This window comes from Erithacus rubecula, assembly GCF_903797595.1.
Source record: "Erithacus rubecula genome assembly, chromosome: 2".
Taxonomy (NCBI): Eukaryota; Metazoa; Chordata; class Aves; order Passeriformes; family Muscicapidae; genus Erithacus; species Erithacus rubecula.
Genome location: NC_136685.1, coordinates 33,127,965 through 33,152,739, shown reverse-complemented (window position 1 = coordinate 33,152,739; position 24,775 = coordinate 33,127,965). Strand labels below are relative to the sequence as shown.

The 24,775-nt window shown below is 38.3% G+C and overlaps 1 protein-coding gene across 4 annotated transcripts in view; it reads left to right on the top strand.

The window, feature by feature from the left end:
• The first annotated feature begins 12,398 nt into the window (after window positions 1-12,398).
• The window catches only part of CEP162 (centrosomal protein 162), a 40,937-nt gene continuing 28,560 nt past the window's right edge, over window positions 12,399-24,775 (top strand). Inside the window, exons 1-3 of one of the 4 annotated variants that reach the window (XM_079326751.1) lie at window positions 12,399-12,507; window positions 13,354-13,457; window positions 17,952-18,114. In XM_079326751.1, coding sequence (XP_079182877.1) covers window positions 13,398-13,457; window positions 17,952-18,114 — 223 coding nt within the window. In that variant the 5' untranslated portion in view covers window positions 12,399-12,507; window positions 13,354-13,397. Of the gene's footprint in view, window positions 12,508-13,353; window positions 13,458-17,951; window positions 18,118-21,314; window positions 21,418-23,926; window positions 24,052-24,775 lie in introns of those variants that run through there. The other 3 variants (XM_079326749.1, XM_079326750.1, XM_079326752.1) reach the window with 3 other exon arrangements.

Sequence of the window (24,775 nt, the reverse complement as noted above, 5' to 3'; positions counted from 1 at the left end):
CTATCTTATCCACAACATGTGCAAATATTACCTCATCCATTCTTGAGCTGGCTCCAGAGATTAACTCAAAGCTGACATGATAGATGTCTAATTTAAAAAATAGTCTGTTTCCTGGCAGTTGATTTTGTTGTCAGTTTTCTTTTAAACTTCAACTTTGGGTGTGACATTGCTACCAGAATTTCATTTTTTTTAATACCATTTCACTTTCAAAGGCTGAAGCCAAGGATGATGTCATGTGTGCTAGTACCTTAGCACATATCTGCAGTGGGAGCTTAAAGATTAAAAAGAAAATTTTCCTTCCAAAAACAAGAGCAGGACACATAGGAAAAAGATTTTTGCAGGAAAGCAACATGACACTATTTAACCTTCTGATTAGGTAAAGCATTACATGAGTCTTTTAATTGAGGGAACATCACTTAAGCAGTTTACTTAGGCAGGATGTGGCTACTGCTGCCTGTGGAAAGCAGGCTGCATGAGGTTTGACGCAGCATCCTTTTGAAGTGAATGGAAAGAGTTTTATTGAGCTCAGTGGAGGTACTCTGCATTTGTACGAACACAATTCCAAGTACAATTTGACCCATGGGGATGAAGGGCACTGACTAAACGAAAAAATAGCATGAATCCTTTGTTTATGTTACAGAAAAGCTCTTATTGTATGCAATATTACTAAGAAATAAAATCTCCTTTGCAGTGAAACAGTTTGTTCTTCCTAATCCAGTATTATTGTTACGCATGTGTTAAATCATAGGATACACATGGTTGTAAAAGCTGATTTATTAACTAACTAAAAATCAGAGGCATCCACCCAAGCACCACCCAGCATCTGCTGGGACTAATGTCCCTCAAAAACGTCCCATATGTCAAGGAGGGTATAGGTTCAGAAAAACACTAATCCCAGCTTGTCAAAAGGAGCAAAAGAAAAACAGGTTTAGCTTTATAGACTACAGTATTTTGTTTGTTTTCATTAAACACTCTTACTGATTTTAAACATCTGCATTTGTTAACTTGTCTAGCTCTTTCAAACTTAAGAGCACAAACAGTGCCATATGTGCTCACTGCTGGCATTTCTGTTCCCAGTCCTAACATTTGCCTCTAGAGACAGGCTTATCTCTGACAACTCAGTAAACATGGCTCATGATGAAATCTGAACCACGCAAGGTAGTTTGCTGCCTAGAGAAGGCAGGGGGGACACGTGGAAATCTCTCTTAGAGCCTGCAGCAGCCCTGTGGCAGCAGCAGCTCAGCTGAAGCAGGGCTGACAGACGGAGGGCTGCGTGTGGCCGGCTCTGTTGTCGCTGGTCGTTAACTTTCCCATCGCTTGCATTTGCTGCTCGGAGCCTGCACAAGCAGGTGGAAAACAAACACCTAAACTCTGCTCATTTTTGGCAATTTGAACAACCTGCTCAGAAAGAAAAGGACACATTTAAGGCATTTCACATAGACTGCCCTAATTTTAAATATTCAGACCACTTTTTGCAAACTTCAGTGACTCGCATTTCCTGCTGTTCCATTATCACATAAGCTGGTTTAAAATGAAAGCAATAGCTCCCCACAGCAAGTTTGCTGGCTTTAACTCACAGCTGGTCAAGAAGAAGTGGTTTGGCTTCAATATATTAGTACTGCCACAGAAAAGAAACAGAGTGCACTTCTCAGGTTTTTCATCTAACAGAGGGGGTCTCACAAGTTGGAAGGCTCAAGTTAAACACATTTAAGTGCTGAATTAATTTTTTTTTTTATCAAAAGACGTAATCATTATTACTGACCAGAACCAGTTTCTAGGGAAAGCAATGTCTTTATAGCTGCTTCCCTAGAGGGCAAGTCATGGCCACACAAGTGACCCAGTACCCAGAACCACAGTACTTCCAATGGACAGAAGATCAGATCTATCTATTCTGAGAACTCACCATGCTCTAGATACATAACTCACATTCCTCAGAAGTATAGGGAAATGACAGTCATGCTTCTTCTTTCACTATGGGATCAATAGAGAAAACAAACCCCTAATTCTGCTCATTTTTGGCAATTTGAACAACCTGCTCAGAAAGAAAAGGACACATTTAAGGCATTTCCCATAGACTGCCCTTATTTTAAATATTCAGACCACTTTTTGCAATCATTAATCTAATTTCAGGCTGATCCCTTTTCCAAAATATTTTGACTTAAATATTTTTTCTCCTATGATCAGCTTGTCATATTTAATTTCAATTTCTAATGCATGCCTCCCTGGCAGGCATGTAATCTTGGAACCTGGCCTGGAATTATCCAACCTAATTCTTGGCAGAAAATTTCCAGCAGCATGGAAATGGGCACCTCTTTAGAAATTATTCTTAGCTTCTTTTCTTAAGTAGTTTGCTCCTTTACACAGAGTCCATAGATTAAACATCTGTCTATATTAAGAATTAGGGGAACATGTGTGCCTTTTGTCCTCAATACCTGTCCCCTTTGCATTCAAGATCTATATTTCATACTATGTCTTCACTAAACTGTGTCCACATTATAGAGATGCAAGTCCATGTTCACTTCTTCTGCTTCATTCCCTGTGATCCAGGGGAGCCCTCCTTGAGACAGGGGGGCACCTATATGAGAGCATGTGTGTGCACATGTGCATGTTCATGGAGCATGCAGCAACTCTGCCTGCCTCTCTCCAGCAACAACACTGGAAATACTGATCTTATGTAAAGGCTGGGGAAGCAGCAGCCGAGAGAGAGGGTGGAAGATGTGTACACATGCATTTCTTCAAAGGAAAAGAGGAATTGTTAGTGGAATATATACACATAGGGTTTTTTTAATGGAAAACAAGAGAGGAAAAATAAAGGAATGGAAAAGTTTACTTGCCAAAGGCAGAAGACACAAAGTAGGTTTGTGAATATGGAACTTCTGCGATTCACGTGCAAGTGTTTATATACTTTGGAGTAAGGGAGAAGCATGCTGCAAATACAGGAAAAAACCTCTCCTGATCATCTCTGGACATATCCCATGTGACTGGGTAGCAGCTGGATGAGGCAGCTAACAGAAGATGGGGTCAGGCAAGAGATATGATACAGTCTTGGATAGGTGAACACTTCCCAAAGACAGGAATCCAGTGTTAGGCGAGGTGCTGTACAGTCCTTCAGAAGCTGAGTAAACAATCTGTCAGAGACACCAAACATCACCACTACTCCTAGAGACTTTCTGAAGCCTCATTCAACATTTTACTAACAAAAGTGTCCGAAATTGTCTCTTCTACCCTTGTACTTCAGTACAGGAGGCACCAGCAACGTGAGTTGATCAGAGATGTATAGTTTCATGTACATGTAGTCGATATTTTTTTCTTGTTTCTCTTTTCCTGCAGCATCCCTTTCACTCCATTCTTCATTTGCCCCTATGACAGTTAACTTTTGGCACATTAGTAAGAATGTATATGTTAATTTGATTAGACTCAAAGCCCCCTAAGGAGAAAAAACAGCACCTGATGAGATTATCAAAAGTTTCTAGGCAATTAAATACCTCAAGAAATCTGCCTTTACTCTCCTGGGTGTGGACTGTGGCTTGCATAAATTTCTGAAACGAGGGGCAGGTGTCTGGGAATGCTACTGCAAAGAAAATATGCAGGAGATTCTAATTCATATCACTTTTCTGAATTTGCACCTTTTTCCAAACCCAGCTATTGGGTGGGTTTTATCGTTCATTACATTTTGAACTTGACACTAAAGATCAAACAAGCAGCCAGTCATCAATTAACTTTTCAGAGCAAATGCTTCAATATTCACAACACATATGCATTGCAGGCATAAAGGGGGGTGGTGAGGGGTGGGGGTGTTTGGGGGGTGTCCACACATGTAGAAGGAACCAGGGAATGGGCTGCTCAGTTAACAAGTTTCCAAACACGTGGAATATACATGCTTCTACTTCTATTCCCCACATATTTCACTCCAAATGCAAGCAGATACACATACACACTCATGCTGACCTTTGATATAAAACTGGGCCTGGTCCTTGCTGTGAATGTAATTTTCTTCTGCTCAGTGGCTCTCTTAAATACTCTTCTGTAAATGGTCTGAGGGGGCCACCAGGTAAGGGAATTTTGGCCCACCATGTTTTAAACCTCATCACACATTAGAGCCAGAAGCAGCAATAGCTTCTCATTGTAAATTGTGCCTGTTATTGTAATTTATCAGGATCAAACAGTTGCTGGCAGCCCTTTCCATAATATCCAGTTTCAGTGTCTATATCAGCATCAAGCAAAATCAAACATGGCTTGCGAACAGAGGTTTAGCGATAAATAAATCACTCTGGGAGCTTTAAAGAAACAACTCTTCACACACACCAATGTTATGGTACTTGTCTTTATTTCTCTTCCAGCTTTCCTCTCTTTTCTTTTCTTTTTCTTTTTTTTTTTTTTTTTTTAATTTGATTCACAGTGTTCAGATGACATGTGTTTTGCCTTATTCAGCCATTTGGAGTACAGGTGCATGACTGTGTTTTTGATGGAGTGTTGCTATTCTGGAGTGCTCCATCCAAAACACAATCCCACACATGTAATCCAAACTGCAGAAGATGAGTCAACCATCTTCCCTTTTCCATGATAATTAGACTTTTTTTTTCATTCAAAGTTACACAGTTATTAGTTACAGATGCTATGGTTGAACAATATTGTTGAATCTTAAAAGGCTTTCACACCATGCTATTTTATCCCTCAGAGTGGAGGAAATGAACAAAAAGTCCAAGCTTATCCAACTTAAAATTAAATCACTTCAAATATTATTACACTGCAAGACAATTGTGACACCTAAATACCTTCAGTATACATGTAAAAATCGTAGCCTAATATTCAATTAAATATATGTAGCACTTGCCAGGGAAGGTTTGTCATAATTAAGGGATTCTTGGAACAGCAGCTTCCAGTCTTTACTAATCCAGGCAGGCCACACATCTAAGTGTCTTTTCTTTGAAAACATTTCAGTTTCTTATCACATTAAGAAAATGACCATTCCCAGAAGCCTGAAATAACAAAGAAACCTCAGTAGGTTTTAAATCCTTAAGCTAGGTATTATTTTCCAGACAAATGCTTGCAAAAGGCTGTTTTCACAGGTCTTAATATACACTGTCTGAACCTTGGGACTGCTAGTGTTTATTTCTGGTATACCTTAGGAGCTAATAGGTGATTAGTGAGGTAGGTATGGAGAGAAAGAGAAGACACAACTCAACAGATGTCATAGTCCTTAGAGGCAGCTTTAAGGACTATTTTAGTTCTGTGACAAGCTGATCTCCTGGTGGCATTTTTGGTACTAGGTGGGTGGTAGGCAGACACCAAAGGTTCCACTGCTGGAAATCTCTAAGTAATGACAGGTCATATCCCCAAAGCACTGTTTATAGGGAAAAAAATAAATAAATAAATCTGCCTGTCTACATTTGAATTCCAGAGTAGTGAGGTTTTCTATTCCATAGTACCTATCTTTCTGGCTCTCGTTTCATGTACACAGAACATCAGTTTAGATTATCTTTCTTTCCAGGGAAGGAAAAATTAAACTAAAAAGCAGGAGACACATGCTGATTCCAGAAAGGTTGCTTCACCTGTTGCAGAATGAAATCTCCTTATACTAGCACAAAACAACAAAAGGTGTCATGCTAGAAATGTGCTCAAGGTGAAGGACCAGCACCTACCTGAAATGTCCCCGAGAAGAGCTGGGGATGTGACCACAGAGAATGAGACTTCAGATTCCCCTGACTTCCTCATCCCTCATCTCTGTACTCACAGCATCTGCACAAGCAGTATGGGAATGGGCCTTCTGTCTCCACAAGTGAGAAGATGATGAGCAAGACAGCTACATTAAATTGACAAAACATGTAAACTTGCTTGTCACAGAGAACAGACTTGTAACAATCACCTTGTCCCTCTCATCACTATTGGTTAACACATCCCAGGGTTTTTGTTATTACATGTGAACCCAGTTTTGATGGGGTTATTCCTTCATTGACCAAAGACAAAGCAGTATCCATGCCCACTTTATCTATCTTTTTTCCATTCATCACAGGAAAAAGTCTTCCTATACATTAGCCTGGGAGGTCCACAGATCAGCTTGTATAGGCAACAATTCCTGGCAAGAGTATGATTTTGCCCTCTCAAGCTTTTAAGATCTCATGCTCAATTCCCTGTGCAAGAATGTAAGACTGAACCTCACAGAGGGAATTCAAAGAAAATTAAAAACTGTGAGTCAATATACTTTCTGATGAAATCACAATGAGAAAAAACTTGAGGAGAAAGGTAATAGGGATAAATTTTACAGTTAGCTCTCCTGCCCAAATGTACACTGTAACTACCTTTAGCCTGAGGAAAAATATAATTTACGAGACACTTAGTTCAGAGACATACACTCATGAACACCCTCAGGCTGGTAGAGGGGCTGAACCTCCAGAACAGTGCAAACTGGTGTTGGATTTGCATTAGTTATCACACTTGGATGCATCTCCTGTTCCATCTGTCCCATAGGAGACACACTTGGAGTTACAGGAGGAATGCCACACACAGGGAAAGAGCAGTTTGGAGGGACTTTTCTCATATGCCTCCAAGATGAGGAACAAACACCACATTCCTCAGCTGCAGGACAAGTTTGGGGCACACTTAGCAGTGGGCTTCAAACAGGTAACACTCCCAGCCTTTGACATAGACAAAGCTAAACATAATGGATTGACAGCAAATTCAAAAACATTTTGACTGATTTTCCTGAGGAAATGCATGAATCTCTCTTTTGATCTCTTCCAACCCAAAATAAGCCTCCTACACTGAATGAAGGGAAGAACAATCCTTGGCTGAGTGGGTGTTCCTGGTTTCCACCCCTCCAATAACAGATCATTTTTAAGTTAAACCCCCCAAAAAGCTGAACACTTCCCAGTCGCACTAAGCACAAGTTTGAGTCTTTTTCTGGACAGTAGGATAAAATGTGGTGTTATGATTAACTGTATTTTAGGGGAGAAATCTCGTGTGTCCATCCCTAAGCTACACTGAAAATTGCAAATCTGTCCCTTAAGACCTTATACCATTCTGTACCAACAAATGCAATTGCACTTGCCACACTGTACTTTTTCAGATACTTATCTGAAGAGAAACGATGTTCCCCTAAATCAGCTCTTTAATATAAACACACACGCATGTGCTGTTTATTGTACTTAAAAAAAAAAAAAAAGAAAAAAAGAAAAAAAAGAGTGGAGCGCAGAGAAAGTTCTTCAAACTGCATTTGGAGAGTGACCTAAGATGTGGGAAAGTTGTCTATTGCTTATGTTATTTTTTCACCCACTTTTGAGTGCTTTGAGGCTACATTTCCCCTGAGTTATGACAGATATTGCCACCCACCTTAGTTCTTCCTGCCTCTGCCCTAACAGAACCTCTTTGTTGTTTTATCTAATCAGATTCAGAGGCCCTGCTAGAGTTGGCTCTTTCAGACTGTTCAAAGCGGTTATATTTCTTATTTCCCAGGCTTCAGAAGAACTAAAAATAACCAAGTGAAAATCTGAAATGCAAAGCTAACATTCCTGCCAGTGTTAAGCAGATATGTTATCAGGATCAACGAAAGATGTTACAGATCTGAAAAATTTTAATAAAGAGAAGAAGAATACTTAGTTTTCCTCTGTAGAATTTTCTGAGTTTGATCTTTCCTAAGCCACCAAAAAATTTTTATAAAAATATTTACCTTGACTGCTTCTGAACAGAACACATGCAGTGTGTTTTTGCACAGAGAAAAACTTATTACAAAACTTTCTATATGCAAAAGAAGAATATTCAAGGCCGATGAGAGTTTGCAGCTCAATTGATCTCAGGTGGAAGCAACCCAAGTCATTTCTCCAGTCCCACAGAGTAGGAATTGTAAGCATGTTGCCTGATGCCAAAAACTGAGAATTTTCACTGGCAAAGAAGGACCTGCAGTAGGCACAAGGCAGCATCCTAAGAGTAAATCAAAAGTGCTGCAGTTAGTCAAACCAGCCATGTTTGCATCTATCTTTGCACAATCATTTTCTCAAAAGCAAAAGAAGGGATTTTGCTCCACTAGCTGGATTACACAGTGGAGCAATGCTTTCCAACAAGCTTATAGAGAATCAGGAAATGAAAGAAAAAGCAGTGTTAAATGCTGGTAAATGCACTTAAATCTGAGAGAGTGATAGGCACCTTTAATTATCAACTGCAAACAATCACCCTCTTGAAAGAATTCTTAATTGCTTACAGTTGCTGGCAATAGGAGATTTTCCTCTATGATGGTGAAGGATTTATTCTTGCAGCCAGTAGTTACAGCAACTTTGCACTCTTCCAGAGAAACTGAGAACTTGGCAGCACAGGGCACAACATTAAGGCAATTAAACATTTACACAAATAAGCCAGAGGGAGGATCCATTTTCAAAAAGCAAGAGAAACAGTGCGTGTCTGCTAACTTCCAGAAAATGGGAAATGGCCAGCAACAGCCCAGCCTCCAAACTCCAAACTTTGCCGCTCCCTTCAAGGGATGCAAAAAGAAATAAGATTTGTGACCAGTCTGTGTCTCTGGAATAATTTGAAACATGACACAGAATAAAGTTCTCAGCCCATGGAGAAAATTCATGATGGAAAAAACCCATACAGTGAGACGCTGAGCTCAGGGTACTGCAACTGAATCAACCAAAAATCCAACCCTTGGGATCTGAGGACTTGTTATTAGTGACAGAACAAAATGAGACCTGCAGTGAACCAAAAGTGAAAGTATTAAAAATACTCTTTTAAACTACAATAATAGTTACCTGAACTATTTTAGAACTAATCCTAATTTGACTACCATTTTCTCATGGAATACAGTTTCACAGGATTCTTTTTGCTTTCTGTGCAATTTTTAGTTATGGAAGACTCTTCTTTTTTACGATGTGCATACTGCAAAGGGCTTTTATTGCATCGTCACTTAAGGAAGTCTCATCACGGTGAGCATACACAGAGAATGCAATTTTAACTTCTTAGTCCATCACTGTTTGTTTGCTTTTGATTCAGTAGGAAACTCTTAACCCTTAAAAAAACACAACCAAGAATATGGTGAAATATTTATTATCACAATCTCGTATTTCACATATTTGCAAGTTCAGTACTGAAATACTATCTGATGCAAAGCTTCAGCCAAAGTGAATGTGGCAGAGGTTTTTGGTTTTTATTTCACATCTTTTTCCCCATTGACTTTTATGGATGATACATAACTGAAATTAGACAACAGAATAAGAGTGTGGATATTTTAATCCTTTTAATTTTGCCATTTATCTTTGGAAATTACTATAATAATCCATGAAGTCTCATATTTTTGCTGTTTAGCAAGAAAAACATATGTATTATGTGTGCATATGTGTGCCACATATTTAAATGAGAAGCCAGTGACTACAGCAGCAAAATCTGGTTTCATAGAAGCCAACAAAGGCTTCCCACCCATGTCAGCAGAGCCTGAAATTTACCTTATAATTTGGGGCTCTGTCCAGCAGATCTATTTTAGAATTTGCATCCATCCTTCTGCTTTATTAGCACTGCAGCTCAAATTGCCATGTTCCTGGCTGAAATTCATGGCTAGCCCCACTCTCCCATTTTTTAAGTTCTGCTGTTAAGAGCTCTTGAGAAAATTGCTCCAACTGGTTGGCATTAGAAGGAAATGAAAATCTTTTAAGTGGCTATTGTGCATGTTATTTGAATGCACTGGATGACATTTCAACACCAAGCAATGCCTCCTCTCCACCACAGTCATCAAGAGTGGTTTAGGTTTTTTTCTTTCCCATATGGGCACTGAGGTTTCCAACAGCATTGATCCCTCTGCACATTTTTCAATACTTTGTATAAGGCTCTTTGAACATATTTCTGCAAACAGAAAAGCTTCAATGTGCAACAGTTTTTTAGCAGCTTGAGGGACTGAGCCCTTGATGTGATTATTTGATTATATATGAAGTAATTCTCATGATCAATGAATGATGTCACAGCTATCACTTTGAAGTTAATAGTAAAATTTGCATTGGCTTGTATCTGAGCAGGATCAAGGCATGAAGCATGACTGGCATTCTTTTAATTAATTTCCATACTTCTTTTTAAATTCTAATTTCAGGCTTCATGCTTTTTCATGCAACAAGAGAAAAGAGTAAATGTTGGAAATTGATGTTTTCATCAGTAGGCTGTCGTGTGTAACAAATTGTTCTAGTATATTAGTTTATGTGGGCACTCTGTCCTTGATCAGCTCCCACATTTCCCACAGAAAGCAGCAGAAGTTGCACATAAAGATGAAAAAAATACTTTGCAAATGGAAACATAATACTCCATCTGCAGACAATAGGTCTGATTGAAAGAAGTGCTGCAGCACCTTTAGCAAAGTAATTCCTACAGATTCGTGTGGAAAAAAAAAAAAATACAGGGCCCATATTTCTTTGCTTCTTTGAATTTAAACTATAATTTATACTAGCATTAAAAAATCTGGGATACATAAAGGCCATATTGGGAGTGCTGTCTTTATCTCTGGAGCTAACAGGAAATGAGAGGCAGCAATAGAACTTTAACTGGCTTCTCATTCGCACCGAGCACCCAACACCCGCTGAAGAAAACTTCAAAATCTTTTCATTCCAAGTCTGCTGAATAGAGAATCAAAACCCGTGTGTGTGTGTGTGTGCGTGTGCGAACAATGTCCATTTGTATTCTTAAGTGAACTTGTTTTATTTTGCCATTTACTAAATGCTGGCATAAAAATTCCTGAAGCAACGTGACTCTCACAACAAACACAACTGACAGACCCTCGCTGGAGAGCACATGCAAGCACAGACTGCAATTGTTCTGTGGTTATTTGAGCGGCAGTGGTCAGGGAAACAGGGGTCATTAATTTCCCTGCGTGTTTTAAACATTTCCAGAGATGTGCTAAAACGTATTAAAAGCACAACGGCCGACATCTAAGGCTGAGACATTAGGAAAACTTTAGAAAGGGATTTCTGTGAAAAAGGGAGAAGGGATGCTTTGAGCTCGACCTTTGCATTAGGGAATGCAACACACTTTTAACTCTTTCCTTGCTGCTTTTCCCAGTAGTACGACTTGCGGAGAAGCGCCTGGGGTCGAGGCGGAAGGAAGCCTGCCCTGACCGTGTGACTGCGGGGTGTGGTGGCCGCTAAGGGGCTTCGGTCCCCGCTCAGGTGGTGCGAGCGTGGCGCCAGGGCGCATCCTGACTGCTCGGATGTGCAAATTCCCTCTGCTCGGACACAGAAATTCCCTCAACCCCGTCCGGCCCTCACCGCTCACGGACCACCCGCACCGCTACCCCCCGCCCGCCAGGGGGCGCGCTCCGCCACTGCCGCCCCTCAATGGCGCCCGCCGCCGTCCCCCTCCCCGTGCCCGTGCCTGTCCCCTCACGACCCGCGTGTCCCGCGGCGGGCACAGCGCCCGGGCCCGTCCCGCGTGGCCGCCGGTGCCCGCTGCCCCCGTGACGCGTGTCCCTCGGCGGGGCGGGCGGAGCGGAGGGAAGCTGGCGGATTTGGCGGAATCACGTGGCGCGGTCCCTGCTGGCGGGCGGGACGGTGGCCGGGAGGGTTTCCCGGGTAACCGCGCCGCCGGCGAGCGGGGCGGCCGTGGCGGAGCGGGCCCGGCGCGGGGCAGGTCCGAGCCCGGCTCCCGGGCAGCGCTGGGCTCCGGGCCGCGTCCCCTTGCCTGCCCCGCTGCTCCTGGGGCGCCCGCCGGGCCTTGGAGCCGAGCCCTGCCCGCCCGTCCCCGCGCTGCCCTGCGTGTGCTCCAGGGAAAGCCGGAGGAGGAGGAAGAGGATCCGTTCACGGCTAGGATGATGAAAAGGTTGCGTGAAATGTGTTAGGCTGTTTCAGCTTTCCTCCGTCCCCGTGGTTTAGCCATACCTCCTCAGAGCTTCGGCTTTTTACGCTGTCTTGTAGCTTTTTTCCCAGCAAGTGCCGCTTTTGTCTTCCGCGCCAAGTCATTTGTGAGCCGCCAGGTCTGAAGATACGGCTGAAAAGTGTAATTGCTAAGGTTAATGCTTGCCTCTGATCTTCTGCTAGTGACATTGTAAACATGCCTGCTGTCCTTTAAGTCACATATTGTTAGTTTTTGTAAAAGATGTAATTATAAGGTAGGCGGAAGAAAGCCGTCATTCTAATGTAGGAATAAGTATAGATAACGTCAATGCCTTTTCTGGCAAGGCTAGAATTAAGTATTCCCCACTTGCTAAAGCTGGCACAGTTAGTAAATTGCTAAAGCATCCTGCGTTTCACATCAACTGTTCTTTGATGTGAAAGTATAAAAGGATACTGGATTATGTGTGCCCTGAGAGGTAACATTCTTAATCTCCTTACCATGTTTTCCAAGATATTGTCCAACTGCTTACATAGGGATATCGTGCTCAATTCAACGCCTGGGCAGTGTCCTATATAACACTTTCTTCTTTTTTTTTTTTTTTTTTTTTTTTTTTTGACTACCAAAGCCAAGGTGTCGGGTGGTCTATAGATGGATAAGGAGTGAAAGCAGGAAACAGTTGTCACAACTCGCCTGTCAAAATCAATTTACTAGGTAGGTAACAGTCCTGTGTACTGAGTGGGCTCCATACTGGGAGAAGTTTTATTTAATGGTAAAAGCACTTTTGCAAATGTTTAGCCCTTTTATGTTTACATTGCACTTCTCAGCCTGGAAGATGCTAGTGCAGTTTAATGCTGCCATACATATGCAGTTTGGAAGGGAGCCATATGTGTTGAGCAGTGTGGTACATAAAAGCTTTGCAGCCTTTTGGTTGTGGGTCATATTTTATACCTGAGAACTTGATGCAGACTTAGGGGAAGGAGAGGGGGGGCAAGTGTCATTGGCTTTCTGTGTCAGGGCAGATCAAATCCAATGCCATTCCCTAATCTTAAAAAGATTTACATGTATTTGTTGTTTACTAAATCCAAAGCCCAGCAGAGATGATGATACAAAACTAACAATGCCAGATGTCTCCAGTGTTGGAGAATAAATGTAGAAAAGAACTAAAAGCTCTTAAAATAGAAATATTACTGCAGTAGATTCTCATTTGATTCACAACAAAATGCTTAATTGTGGGTTGCTAAGAGAGCTGGTTTTTGAAGAAAAATATAAAGATGCCTAATTGAAGCATATTTTATTTATCCCTCAAAGTTTAAATGCTGAAGCTGGTGTTTTTGGAAGTGAGTGTTTTGCTTACAAGGAGTTTGGGTGATCTAGGTAAATTTGCACTGATTTTCTCATTCAGTAAATAGTTTTGTAAGGGATGGGAGAATGCTTTTTGTCATCTCTCAAATTTTGAATTGGGTTTTTTTTTGCTTATACTTCTATTCAAGCATATCATTAGGTTACATTAGGTTACAATTTCAGAATGCTTTTAATTAACTTTAACTTAAATTTTAGTTTTTAGACTCAGTTGTTTGGAAGGTAAAACCCAGCCACAAATTATGGCTCATCGATTTTCAAAGGAAGAATTAGATGCACAGTTTGAAGAGTTTCTGAAAGAGGTAAGTTTGAGAGCAAGGTCACATCCCTATTTCTATTAGAAATGAGGAAAATTGAGTATGGGAGAATATGGAGTATAAGATTCAGCTGTGCTTTTATAACATAATTAACATAGCTGTCTTATGTATGGGTCTTTTCAAGGTCTTAGTTGCTAAGCTAAATTCATACTTTTTGCTGTATTGAAGTCCAGAGAATAGTTTTGTAATTAAATAAATATTTTGTTATTGCCTGGTTGTATCTTCAAAAAGAGCCCTTGGTTCTTGATTTTTGTTTCAGTTTTATTGTTGGTGCTACTTAGTACCAGAACCTCCAAACTGATGTATAATTGAAAATGAGGTAAAAAAAACTGCCTGTATACAAACACAAGCTATGTTTTAAAAATTTCTTTATTTTTTGGTGCAATGCTTGTTCTAAGTGAATTATATTTAAACATTCTTGTATAAAATGGAGCATGTTGTAGTGATTAGAAAATTAGAATTGGATTCCCTTAATTCCTCATGGTTCTTCATGGTTTTGAGTTTTGGCAAAATCATGCAAGTCTGTGGGTTCTGACTTAAGCTAATAATTATCAGACATGATCTAAATGCTCTGACTAGGTATGGCTTTTTCAATGCAAATAGACCTGTAATTTCAGAATTCTGATCTGTCAGACACACAGTGTGGAAACTCTCTAAAACATAAATACTGCTGCATAAGGCCTTTACTAGAATTTAGTTCTGTATATAAACCTAACTAGTGATGGCAGAGAATATTTGTGTTATATGTAATGTATGCTTGAAAGTCTTTTCAAGTAAAGACAGTGTTACAATTTAATGACTTGTGAAAAGTAATTTAGTTTAATGATATAACTAAGCACTCTTGAACTAATTGAAATTATTAATGTTAGCAAAATTAGAAAACTAGTTTTTGCATTTCCTTGAAAATTATTATCTTATTCTTGTTACAAAGGGAGTTGCTCTGGGGAAGAGAACGGAGTTCTATTCTTATTTGTTATGCACATTTATCAAAACTATGCATGTGATTGCTATTGAATTATTCTACATGGCATTTGGAATATCCCAGAGAATGTAACTTTAACAATTCAGGTCTTATTTTTTTTGTAATTTCAATCCAAACCCGTTTTCACACTGCTAATCCAATTTTTAAAAATATGCATTGTATTTTTTGCAAGCTAGATACAGACCCAAATAACAATGATATTATCTACTGTTGTTTTTATACATGCATCTTCTGCTATGTCCTTCTCCTTGCTTCTTTTTTTTTATAAAAAGTGGTTTACCTTTTAATATTAGAAAGATGAGAAATTGATGGGCTTCATTTCTTGAAATCTCTCTGTAGGAGTGATATTTGTGTTGAGTGTGTCACAGCAGGTGGGGAATAGTAAAATCTGTTTCTCAGTAGTTTGGGGAAGACTTAATATGGTTTAAGCAAATCTTTCAAAGAGGAAATGGAGCAGGATTTTTTGGCTTTTAAATAACTCCTAATGAATCTGTGTTTGGGGTGAGGCTGTGTGTGTATGTTTGTGATTAAAACATATGAAGTTAAAAGAGAGACTGTATATACAGCTGGATGATGCAGGTCTAATGTGAGGATTAAACTAAGTCTTTTGGCATATACACTGAACTTTAAAAGCTATCAGTGGACTTTCTAGACTATTATCATTTTACGGAAGGAAACACAAATGTGTAATAACAAGGACTGCACGTGGCATAAATCCTTTAATGATTCCCTCTGCCTGGTTATGCTTATTCCCAACTCCTTGCCAAAAGAGCCTGTTGTCATTCTTAATTCTTCCCATAATCCTTCCTCCTCCACTGTCTGTGTTCCTGTGGTTCATTGACTCCTCACCATCAGTATCTTGTTTTGGTGTGCTTCACCTGTTGTCACTTGCATTTCCCTCAAGCATCATCTGTTAGATTGCTTTAGCTCCAGGTTTTCAGTGTTTGCTGTGTTGGCTGTGACATTCACTTGGGACATGCAACATGAGGAAGCCTTTCTAATACACAATGCTTCAATTAATTGAATTAATTGCCTTTTCTTGATGATGCGAAGCAATTTTGTGAAAAAGCCATTGTCTGCTTCTAGTATTTTCAGTTGACCTTTGTTCTACTTGATATTAATGGATACTGGAGAAGGAAGATTTTGAAAGGGAAAGGCTATACCATCTTTATTAAAATATCTGTAGAGTAGTATGTGGAAGAGAAATACCACACATTAAGCCATGTTTGAAAAACATTTTAAGTTTTCATTGAAGATCAAATAGATTAACATATTATTGTATAATAAAAGCACATTTTAGAGTAGACTTATTTAATTGAAAAATAACTGGTTTCATGAATTTATTAGGACAACTGCTCATGAAAATCTGAGTGGTTTAGATAAAATTTTGTATTATCTATCTTTTTTAAGTTCCTTCACAGGAAGGTGGTAAGCTGGTGATGTGCCATGTAGTTGTTCTAGTTCTTAAAACTGTCTCTTTTGGCTTTTTTTTTATATTGAGATTAAACAACTGACACTTTTTGTGTGTCTGTGTGTTCCCAAAAGGCTGAGAGGCTGCCTTATGGAGGAGGGGAAGGAAGAAATTGGTGCCTCTTACTGTTGCTGAGAAGTCATTATGAGTCCAAAAAGTTGATTGATGATTGATTGATAGATTTACCTTTTTTTTCAAAGGAATTAAAAAAAAATCTGTTGAGACAATTGACATCTTGGAAAAAATGCACTAGTATTTTTGTCTCAGCATTTCTTTCTCTGCTGCTGAGGCTTTGCTGTCTGCAGTTGACAAGATGGCTGGACTTGGAAAGTTTCCAGGACTTGAGCACAACCTGTGGGAGTTGCAGGTTCTTTAGTTACAATCCATAAGGAGTGCGAGCATCACTGAAATTCTAGTTGCAGAGCAGAGGATACTGTTGGTTGTAAAAGAAACAGCGAGTGATAACAGAGCTTGCATCAAGGACCTGTCAGTGCTTCCAGCTAGCAGGAGGCTGTCTGACCTTTGGGGACAATGTCACTAGTATTTGTGTTGTGACTAGTATCAGGAAATTGTTATTTATGGGATATTTATTAGAAATCTAAAGTTGTTTTGTTCTTTGTCATAGAGGCAACTTAGAGAAATTACAATCCATCCTGTTGTCAATCAGTTTCATAATTTATTAAAATGATGTTTTATTAAAGTGCAAGGCTCAGAGCACTTCTTTCTCTCTAAGATGTATGACAGTTATTTAGTTTACTCTAGTGAAACTGAAAGCTCTAAAGATGTTCTTGATCAGAGATACTAATAAGAATATTTTATTACAATCATTTTTTCTTATAGTTTTATGTGATTTGCATTTGATTTTTGAATGTTCTTATTAAGCCCAGAGGAGCTGAAGTTTTTGTCATTTAGTAAAGGTTGGCTTTTATGGCAGTGTTTTTAATAGGAGGCAGTGGATTGCAGAGGCTTGTTTTAATAAAACATACCCTTGTGTTTTACATGTTAAGTGTCCGCAATCATGTTGCTTCTAATACTGGGATTAATACCATCACAATTTCTTATTTGTGACTATTAAAAGAGTGAAGTTTTTGAAATTTTCCCATGCAGTGCATTTCATATGTGAATTCCTTGTTTATTACCATTTATAGCTTTTTCTGACTTGTGCACTGTGCTCTTTAAGACATTTAGGACAATTGATTTTAACAGTTGTAGCTAAAGATTTAGATAAAAAGTATTCTATTCCCCTTGACCCCAGTTTTCTGCACAAAGAATATGTAGAACATAATGTTGCAGTGCACTAGTTTAATTGATATTTCTTTGTTCAATGTGTGGATAGCTGTTTGTGGCTCTGAGCCTGCTCTAGGCCACAAAGAGCTTTATTAAAGAAAAGAGCAGAGGTTAGTTGTCTTTTCCTTCCTTTTCAGTAACTTAGATTCATGTAGTGTCTATACTCATAGATTTTTTTCCATTGATTTGAGGCATAAGTCGAAATCAGCATGGATGACTAACATGTGTGAAAGTGTAATACATAGTTGGGTAGAAGTGACTCTGGCATTTCTATTATACTCCATGAATAAAAAGTATAAAATTAACTTCTGAAATCTGATTTGCTGGCAGCTAGAATGTTGCTAGTGCACATTTATTTTTAGAATATCAGTAATAATGTTCATGTACAAAGCAAGGACAAGGTGAAATTGTTTCTGCTCTACTTCATTATTTTCAGGGATGTAGTCAGTGTTTTATTTCTTATATGTCTTGACCTGATTATGCTGTTCATTTGAACATACATTCTCTGAAACAGTCAGCTTTTAATATATCCAAATTCTGGCAGCAGGATTATTAAAATATGCATTATTATGCCACATGAATATAGTTATTGTTTCTTAATCAGTTTTGTGATGAATATACAAAATAGACAAACAGTGGGGAATAATGAGAGGCATCTGGACTCAGAAGTCCAGAATTGAGTGGCTGAAACAATGTAAAAATGCAAAGCTCACTTTAATCCTGTCTGCTATTGATTCAGTCTCTTTCAGATGATTCACTTGGAAATTCAAAGAAAAAGTCCAGCATTCTTGAGAAATTGGGACAGCCCAGGAATCTTGAGAAATTGGGACAGCCCAGGAAAAAAGAAAAGAAGAAAAAGGATTCAGTGCCGTGGTGGTTATCTGAGGAAGATTCGGATGATGGTGGTAAATTTAAAGTTTTGCAATGTTTTGGCCACAGGGGGTCAGGCTAGTTCTTTCTCATACTGCATGTTAGGCCTGGTTTCAGATTAAACTGATGCCACTCAAGTGTTTCAGAGTGTTGCAATGCTGGTTTGTAAAGCATAAAAGTCAAATAGAATTGTATTTTTTAATGGTTCATAATCAAGCTGTGTGCAAGCTGTCTGCTGGTTTTTATCTGTCGCTTTTGAGTGTTAGTAAAACTTGTAAAAACAAGCTCATTATAAATAGTAAAATAATTAGAAAATATAACATACAAGCTCTACAGAAATATTGGTATATGTTTTTTATACTGACTTTTTATAGCTTTCTGTTTTCAAAAGCGTAGTGGAAAAAAAACGGTTTGTATAAACACATGTTAACTGCAACATTTGTAGTAGGTTGGAAAAGCACAGAAAAATTTTTCAACACCAGCTAAATCCAAGATGTATGCCTTCAGTATTCTCAACAGTTCCCCTGCCAAGAACCATGGCTCAAGGCAAAATGGGCAGTGATGACATGATTGCTGGTTTGGTATTGACATGGTCACATAGTTCTGGCAGAAAATATATAATTGTTTGCAAGCTTTCCACCTCTACGTTTTTATTGTCTACATTGTCTTCTTGTTGGGTAGTAAAGCCTATGAGTAGTGATTTTACACAGGATGATTGCCTCTTCTTCTTGTAGTAACTGGTGGTTTCTTAATTTTCATGATTCATATGAATTGCAAGTGGACCTTAACAGGAAGTTACAAAAATCAGCTTTTCACCTGACAGAGTTAAAATACTGCTGGTACTGTCAGGTTTTAAGACTAGCTGTGTTCTGTCAGTGTTGTCTTAGTGAGGAGTCAAATCCTAATCAGCAGTTGTGTCATTTAGGCTTAGTCCTAATAGGGGTAGCTGGACTTCTTACCTATCTGTGGCCTTTTAAGATGTTGATGTAAAACTCAGATAGATATGAGAAAGTTCTTATCAGATGGTTATGAGATACAATGATTTCCTTACAGCTTTTCAAATAATGTAAGGATGGAGTGTTTTTGCTAGGCAGTGTTGGAAGTAAGAAATTAGCATTATCTCATTTTTCTACATATTATCAAATAAAATTTTCCGGTGACTTTAGAAGTTCAGCATGTTTACGTGGTTTTTCTGAGATGCTCTTCAATACTTCTTATGGTAGGAAACACGCTGGAATAGGTTCCTAAAGCACAGGGTGATTACAAGTATTAGAGAATAGTGCTTGCGTGGATCAAGTAAAATTCAAAACAGAATCACAAGAAACAGTGTCATTATATCGAGATGTTCCATCCAAATTTCCACCATTGTCATGTTAAAATTTTTAAAGATATTTGAGAATATCTAATCAGCTGTGCAGGTTAACTAGAGGTAAAGCTTTTAGAGCTGTAACAAACTTGATCTACAGTTTACTGATGTATGAAATATCTGGTAAACTTTTCAAGGTCTCTCTTAAGAAAAGCTTCTCATTTTACAGGAAAATATTCAGAAGGTGAGCCTACACAGTTTTGCCAGTATGGAATCAATTAATGTGCAAAAGAAGCTAGCCCATTCATACTCATACTGTTGATGACAGGCTAGTTTGGGTTTTTTTTGGAGGGAGTTGAAAGTAATCTGTGTGTAATGCGTTTTGAGTCCAAGATCCAACATCTTGGCAGTTGGACATAAGAAAACTGAGAATATGCTCCTCATGGAGCATATGCAATAAGCCATATCCCACCTACTACTTTAATATTGCCAAGCAGAGTGGCCTTTATTTCCTTTATTTATTTCCAAGAAGGTGGTAACTCCATGGCATGACATGGATCTCCTGGTTGTGTCATCCCACGAGAAAAGGGCTATGTTTGTCACACTGGACTCTTGCAAAAGGTAGCAGTTGCAAAATGTGTGTTATGATGAATGCCTTTCTGCAAGGTAGGGTCCAGTTGTAGGGCAATTGACCTAGAGTCAAAAGAGCCATTTGCAGAGACCACCTTGGCCACCTTCAGGATAGAGTTTTCCTCTGCAGCTATAATTTTAGTTCATGTAAATGTACTTGTGGTGTTTTAAAATGACAGGTCGAATGACTGTAAGGAATGTAGTGTGGATAGGCTTCCAGAATTGCTGATCTTTTCCTCTGTGTATCTCTCTGTTTGTCTTGTGTGTTTCCAAGTACTTTGTCAAATACCATTTTGCTATGTCTAGTATTCTCACCGTGTGTATGCTGTGTAATGTGTTGCTATGACCACTTAAAAGTGGATGATGGCACAGCAGCATTGCAATGTAAGTTTGTGCACTGGATGACTGAGAAGATGATGATTCAGACTTGTGGTTCTTTGTAAGGTTATATGAAACATCCTCTAAACAGCAAAATAATAACACTGCTGTGATGCTAACAAACATAAAAATAAGCCGAATTTAATTTCTATAAAGTGTAATGTCAGCACACTTCAAAATTTTGTGGAGATCCTTGTGTGTTCATCTAGGCTTGAACCTTCATATTGGTTGCAGATAGGACATGATCAATAGACTGTCAGCTAATAGAATTCACATTTTTAAAGCTATTTTATCATCAGGAATCAAACTTATAAAAATGCATGAATCTGACCTTCACCCACAGTGTGGCATTGCATTCATTACAAATGCATGTTCCTTATGTGTAAGTTGATGTCTTTGGGTGTGACTGTATAGAGATAATGTTAAATGAAAAAAGCCTGGATAATTAGCTGGTGTTAATCACCAAGCTGATATGTTGCTTGCAATTTGAGGTTTTGATTTTGAGTTACTTCATTATCTATATCATGCTTTCTTGAAAGACAAATAAAAGAAGATTAAATATGTGCTCTATGCTTATTTATTGACTGTTCTTTTTCTTCCCCAAGGCATCTTGTTACAGAAGTGTCAGGAAATAGCTAGAGAGTTCAACTAGTAGTGTATTTTGCTGAGAAGTATAAAATATATTTTGAAATAACTCCACTAGTTATTCTAGGCACGTTTCTTCTTCAGCTGTAAACTGAAATATGCAAATTATGATTCAAGACACTGTCTCACATATTGGACAGTTTAGAGACCTAGGTAACGTCCTTTCTACTTGCTTTTGTCATTTAAATGATAAAAAGAAATTGGATACTAAGAATTCTTGTCCTGTCTTGCTTGCATGTCTGTTCCTGCTGTTTGTCTTTTCAAGATTTTCAAAAAAAATTTGTTAAAGTGAGAAAAGAGAAGAAACTGACAGAAAGCCATGCTGAAGTAGTAGAAAATACTGAACAAAAGAGCCCCCATTCAGATTCCCAGTCTGGTATTTGATTAAATATGTTTTGATATATTTATTCAGTATCAACCTTGTATTACTAGTTTCCTATAGAAAATCCTTAGCAAGCTGTCCATTTGACCAAGCTGCCACATACTTCTTTTGTCATTTTCAGAAGAAACTAATAATTGTGTGAACTTTTGCTCAATTGTTGTATAATCATATATGACTACATATAGTGGTGTAGTAGGACAGACAGTATTGGATGTCAGCCTGGGAAAAAGGGGAAATTACTTCAAAAATCTGAACAAAAAGCTCTCATCTATACAAGAACATGCTTAGTAAATAGAAAGTCTTTTACACTTCCTGAATTTCATACTCGAGAAATACTAATTTTCATTGTTCTACTTGTTTAATTTCAAAGACAGCAGTCAGATAAGCCTTTTATTTATTTTCTATTGATGTAGTTCTTTTCTCTTTGCTGACAACTGTGCTGTTTTGTGCATGCTGCCCCTGGAATGGAAACAGCCGTTGGTATAAATAAAAAACTAAAATTGTTTAATCTGCAAGATTATTTTAGTCAATGTAACTTTAGACTCATCTTTTTATGTGAGTCATTTTATGTTATCTGAAAAGAAACTCCAGCAAATAAGTAGGAATTATAAGCATTGATCCATTAAATACTTCTGTATAAAAGACAATAGCAATTAACTTGTCCTGATTTAAGCATGGCATTGGTGTTAAATATTCAAGCAGATTTGTAATGTTTTGGAGTGTTGTGACAATGAAATATTTGGCACTTGGTCTTTGGATCATGTTGGTAATCTAGTTTGTAGACTATAGAACATCTCCCTGTGTTAGTTTTCTGGAGTGTATGTGTAGCTCTAGAAAATGTATGTATATGTATGTTTTCATTTGCATAGAATGGCTGTAAAGCATCTCAGTCTGGGAGATAAATACTAAAAATTAATTTGTTTCTCAAATTAGGGTTAATGTTTGAAGTATGAGCAATAGGTGGACTCCACAGTTATTTCAGATTGCTGGTTTAAAAGGTATCTGGTATTTCCCTTATTTACAGTAGATGGTATGCTGTCAACACTTCTCGTTTCCCAGTAAATGTGGGAGAATATAGCTCCAGACAAGTAGTGCTTAGCTAGTGAACTTACACATCAGTTGAGGGAATAAAGGACCTATGCATTGTATCATAATGCATTTAATACAATTTTTCTCCTTGCTAGACCATCTTCCTTTAGTTATCTTGGATGTTTGAGCTGTGTTAAGTTCTGATCACATATCCCTGTTCTAGAACTCCTGTTCTAAATAGCAGAAGTATTTGGCTTGATGTCCTGGACTACTCTTTCTTGTGTCAAGGTAAACTCAAAAGACCCTTAATTAAGAGTTTCATCTGAATTATTCAATTTTGAAACCCCTTCCATTGTGACAATTTCAACATGGGAAGATCTAACACAGACCATGTGGCAAGCCTAAGTTATATAAATGCTGTAGTGTAGCTGTCATGTGGAAGTCCAGAGGAGGCCACTAAGGGGGTTGAGGGGTGGAGGACCTCTTGTATGAGGAAAGGCTGAGAGAATTGGGTTTGTTAAACCTAGAGAAGAGAAAATTCAAGGTGACCTAACTCTGCCCTTGCAGTACATGAAGGGAGCCTGCAAGAAAGATGGAAAGAGACATTTGACAAGAACATGTAGTGACAGAACAAGGGGGAATGATATCACACTACAAGAGAGTAGGTTTAGATTAGGTATTAGGAGGAAGGTCTTTGCTGTGAGGGTGATAAGGCACTGAATGGGTTGCTCAGAGAAGCTGTGGATGCCCCATCCCTGGAAGTGTTCGAGGCCAGGCTGGATGGGGCTCTGAGCAATCTGGTCTAGTGAAAGGTGTCCCTGCCCCTGGCAGGGGCATTGGAACTGGATGATCTTTAAGGTACCTTCCAACCCAAACCATTCTATGGTTCTTTGATCATGAGTTTTCAGCGTAGGTGCTATTATCTAAACCTTAATTCTGCTAATGTAAATGGAAAGCATTTGTTGTATTTGCTGCTGAGTAAGTCCTCACAAGGGTTTGAGCAAACAGATGCAGTTCTTATATCTGACAATGATAAAGACAGTAGTAATTTATACTCATATATCTGTGTTTTCCCACTTTTCTTTGAACCAGTCTAGATGCTTTCTTTCAAACCTCGTAGTAAGAACCTTTTACTGTTGAAGTAGTTTTACTAGTTTTCTTTGTTTTCAGGTCATTTATTGAGCTTCTAAAACAGTGTAATTGAATGCAAAATATACATGGATCAATAATATTTTTAAAAATAAAAAAAGGATGGAGAAGAGTAGTTCTATCTCCAGAAGTTATAAGTATTAACTTTAGTTTTTACTTATCGGTAGAAAATTAGAGATAATTCAATGTACAAAAAATTGAGCTGTGTTACTTTTTCAGAAGTGTCAGTCTGACATCTTTTTCTTCTCTTTATTCCTTGTCCACTATGCATTAAAATTTATAATGTTTATGTACACTTAGAAGTAGTTCCCTCTAAATCTTCCAGTGCATCTCGCAGCAAGGCTTTGTCTAAATCCAAAATGTTGAAAAAATTTCATAAAGACAAGAAAGACTCCTACTTAGACAAAGAAGAAGGAGCCCTCGCTTCTGACAGTCAAGACAATTCTGAGGGTAACAAATTTATTGCATTTTATATGGTATTAAACAGGTAAAATGATTCAGTTCTGACAATTTTGATCAGATTAGAAAAAAAATTTACTTTTTGAAGTAGATGTTTGTTATTATCAGTTTGAGTCCTTTGTATTTATGTTTTTAAATGTTTCTTTGCAAGTGTCATAATTAGAAATATTCTTCAGAGTGAAACTCAGATTCATACTTCAATTAAATTTGATTTTCAGATTATTATGAAAGGTGCTTTAAAAAAAGAAAAAAACCTCTGATTTTACTCAAACCCTGAGTAGCAAAATAATTAAAAACTATTAGATAGCTTACATAAACCCCATGAAGCCTTCAAGATCAGTGTACATCTGCTGAGAAATTTCACTGGATATGAGATGATTTAAATTTAAAAAAAAAACATAGGAAGAATTTTTAAACTTTTGTTCAATTAAGCATACTAATTTTTCTTTTTTTACTCTTGTAAAATCCCTTCTCCTTGCTTGCAAATCTCTACATAGGAGGTAATTGCAGTTAGCATTAGATTCTGCTAATATATTCTCATTCAAAAATAGGTCATTGAGGACCTGGTGAGATTATGGCGAATCTAAAACTCTGCAAAAAACTTGTGACCCAGCTGCAAAAAGACTCCTATCTTGATAGCTAGAGTGTCATCTGCCATCTGAGTAAATTACTTTAAATTACTGCATTTGGCTACCTGAGAAATGGGCTATTTGTA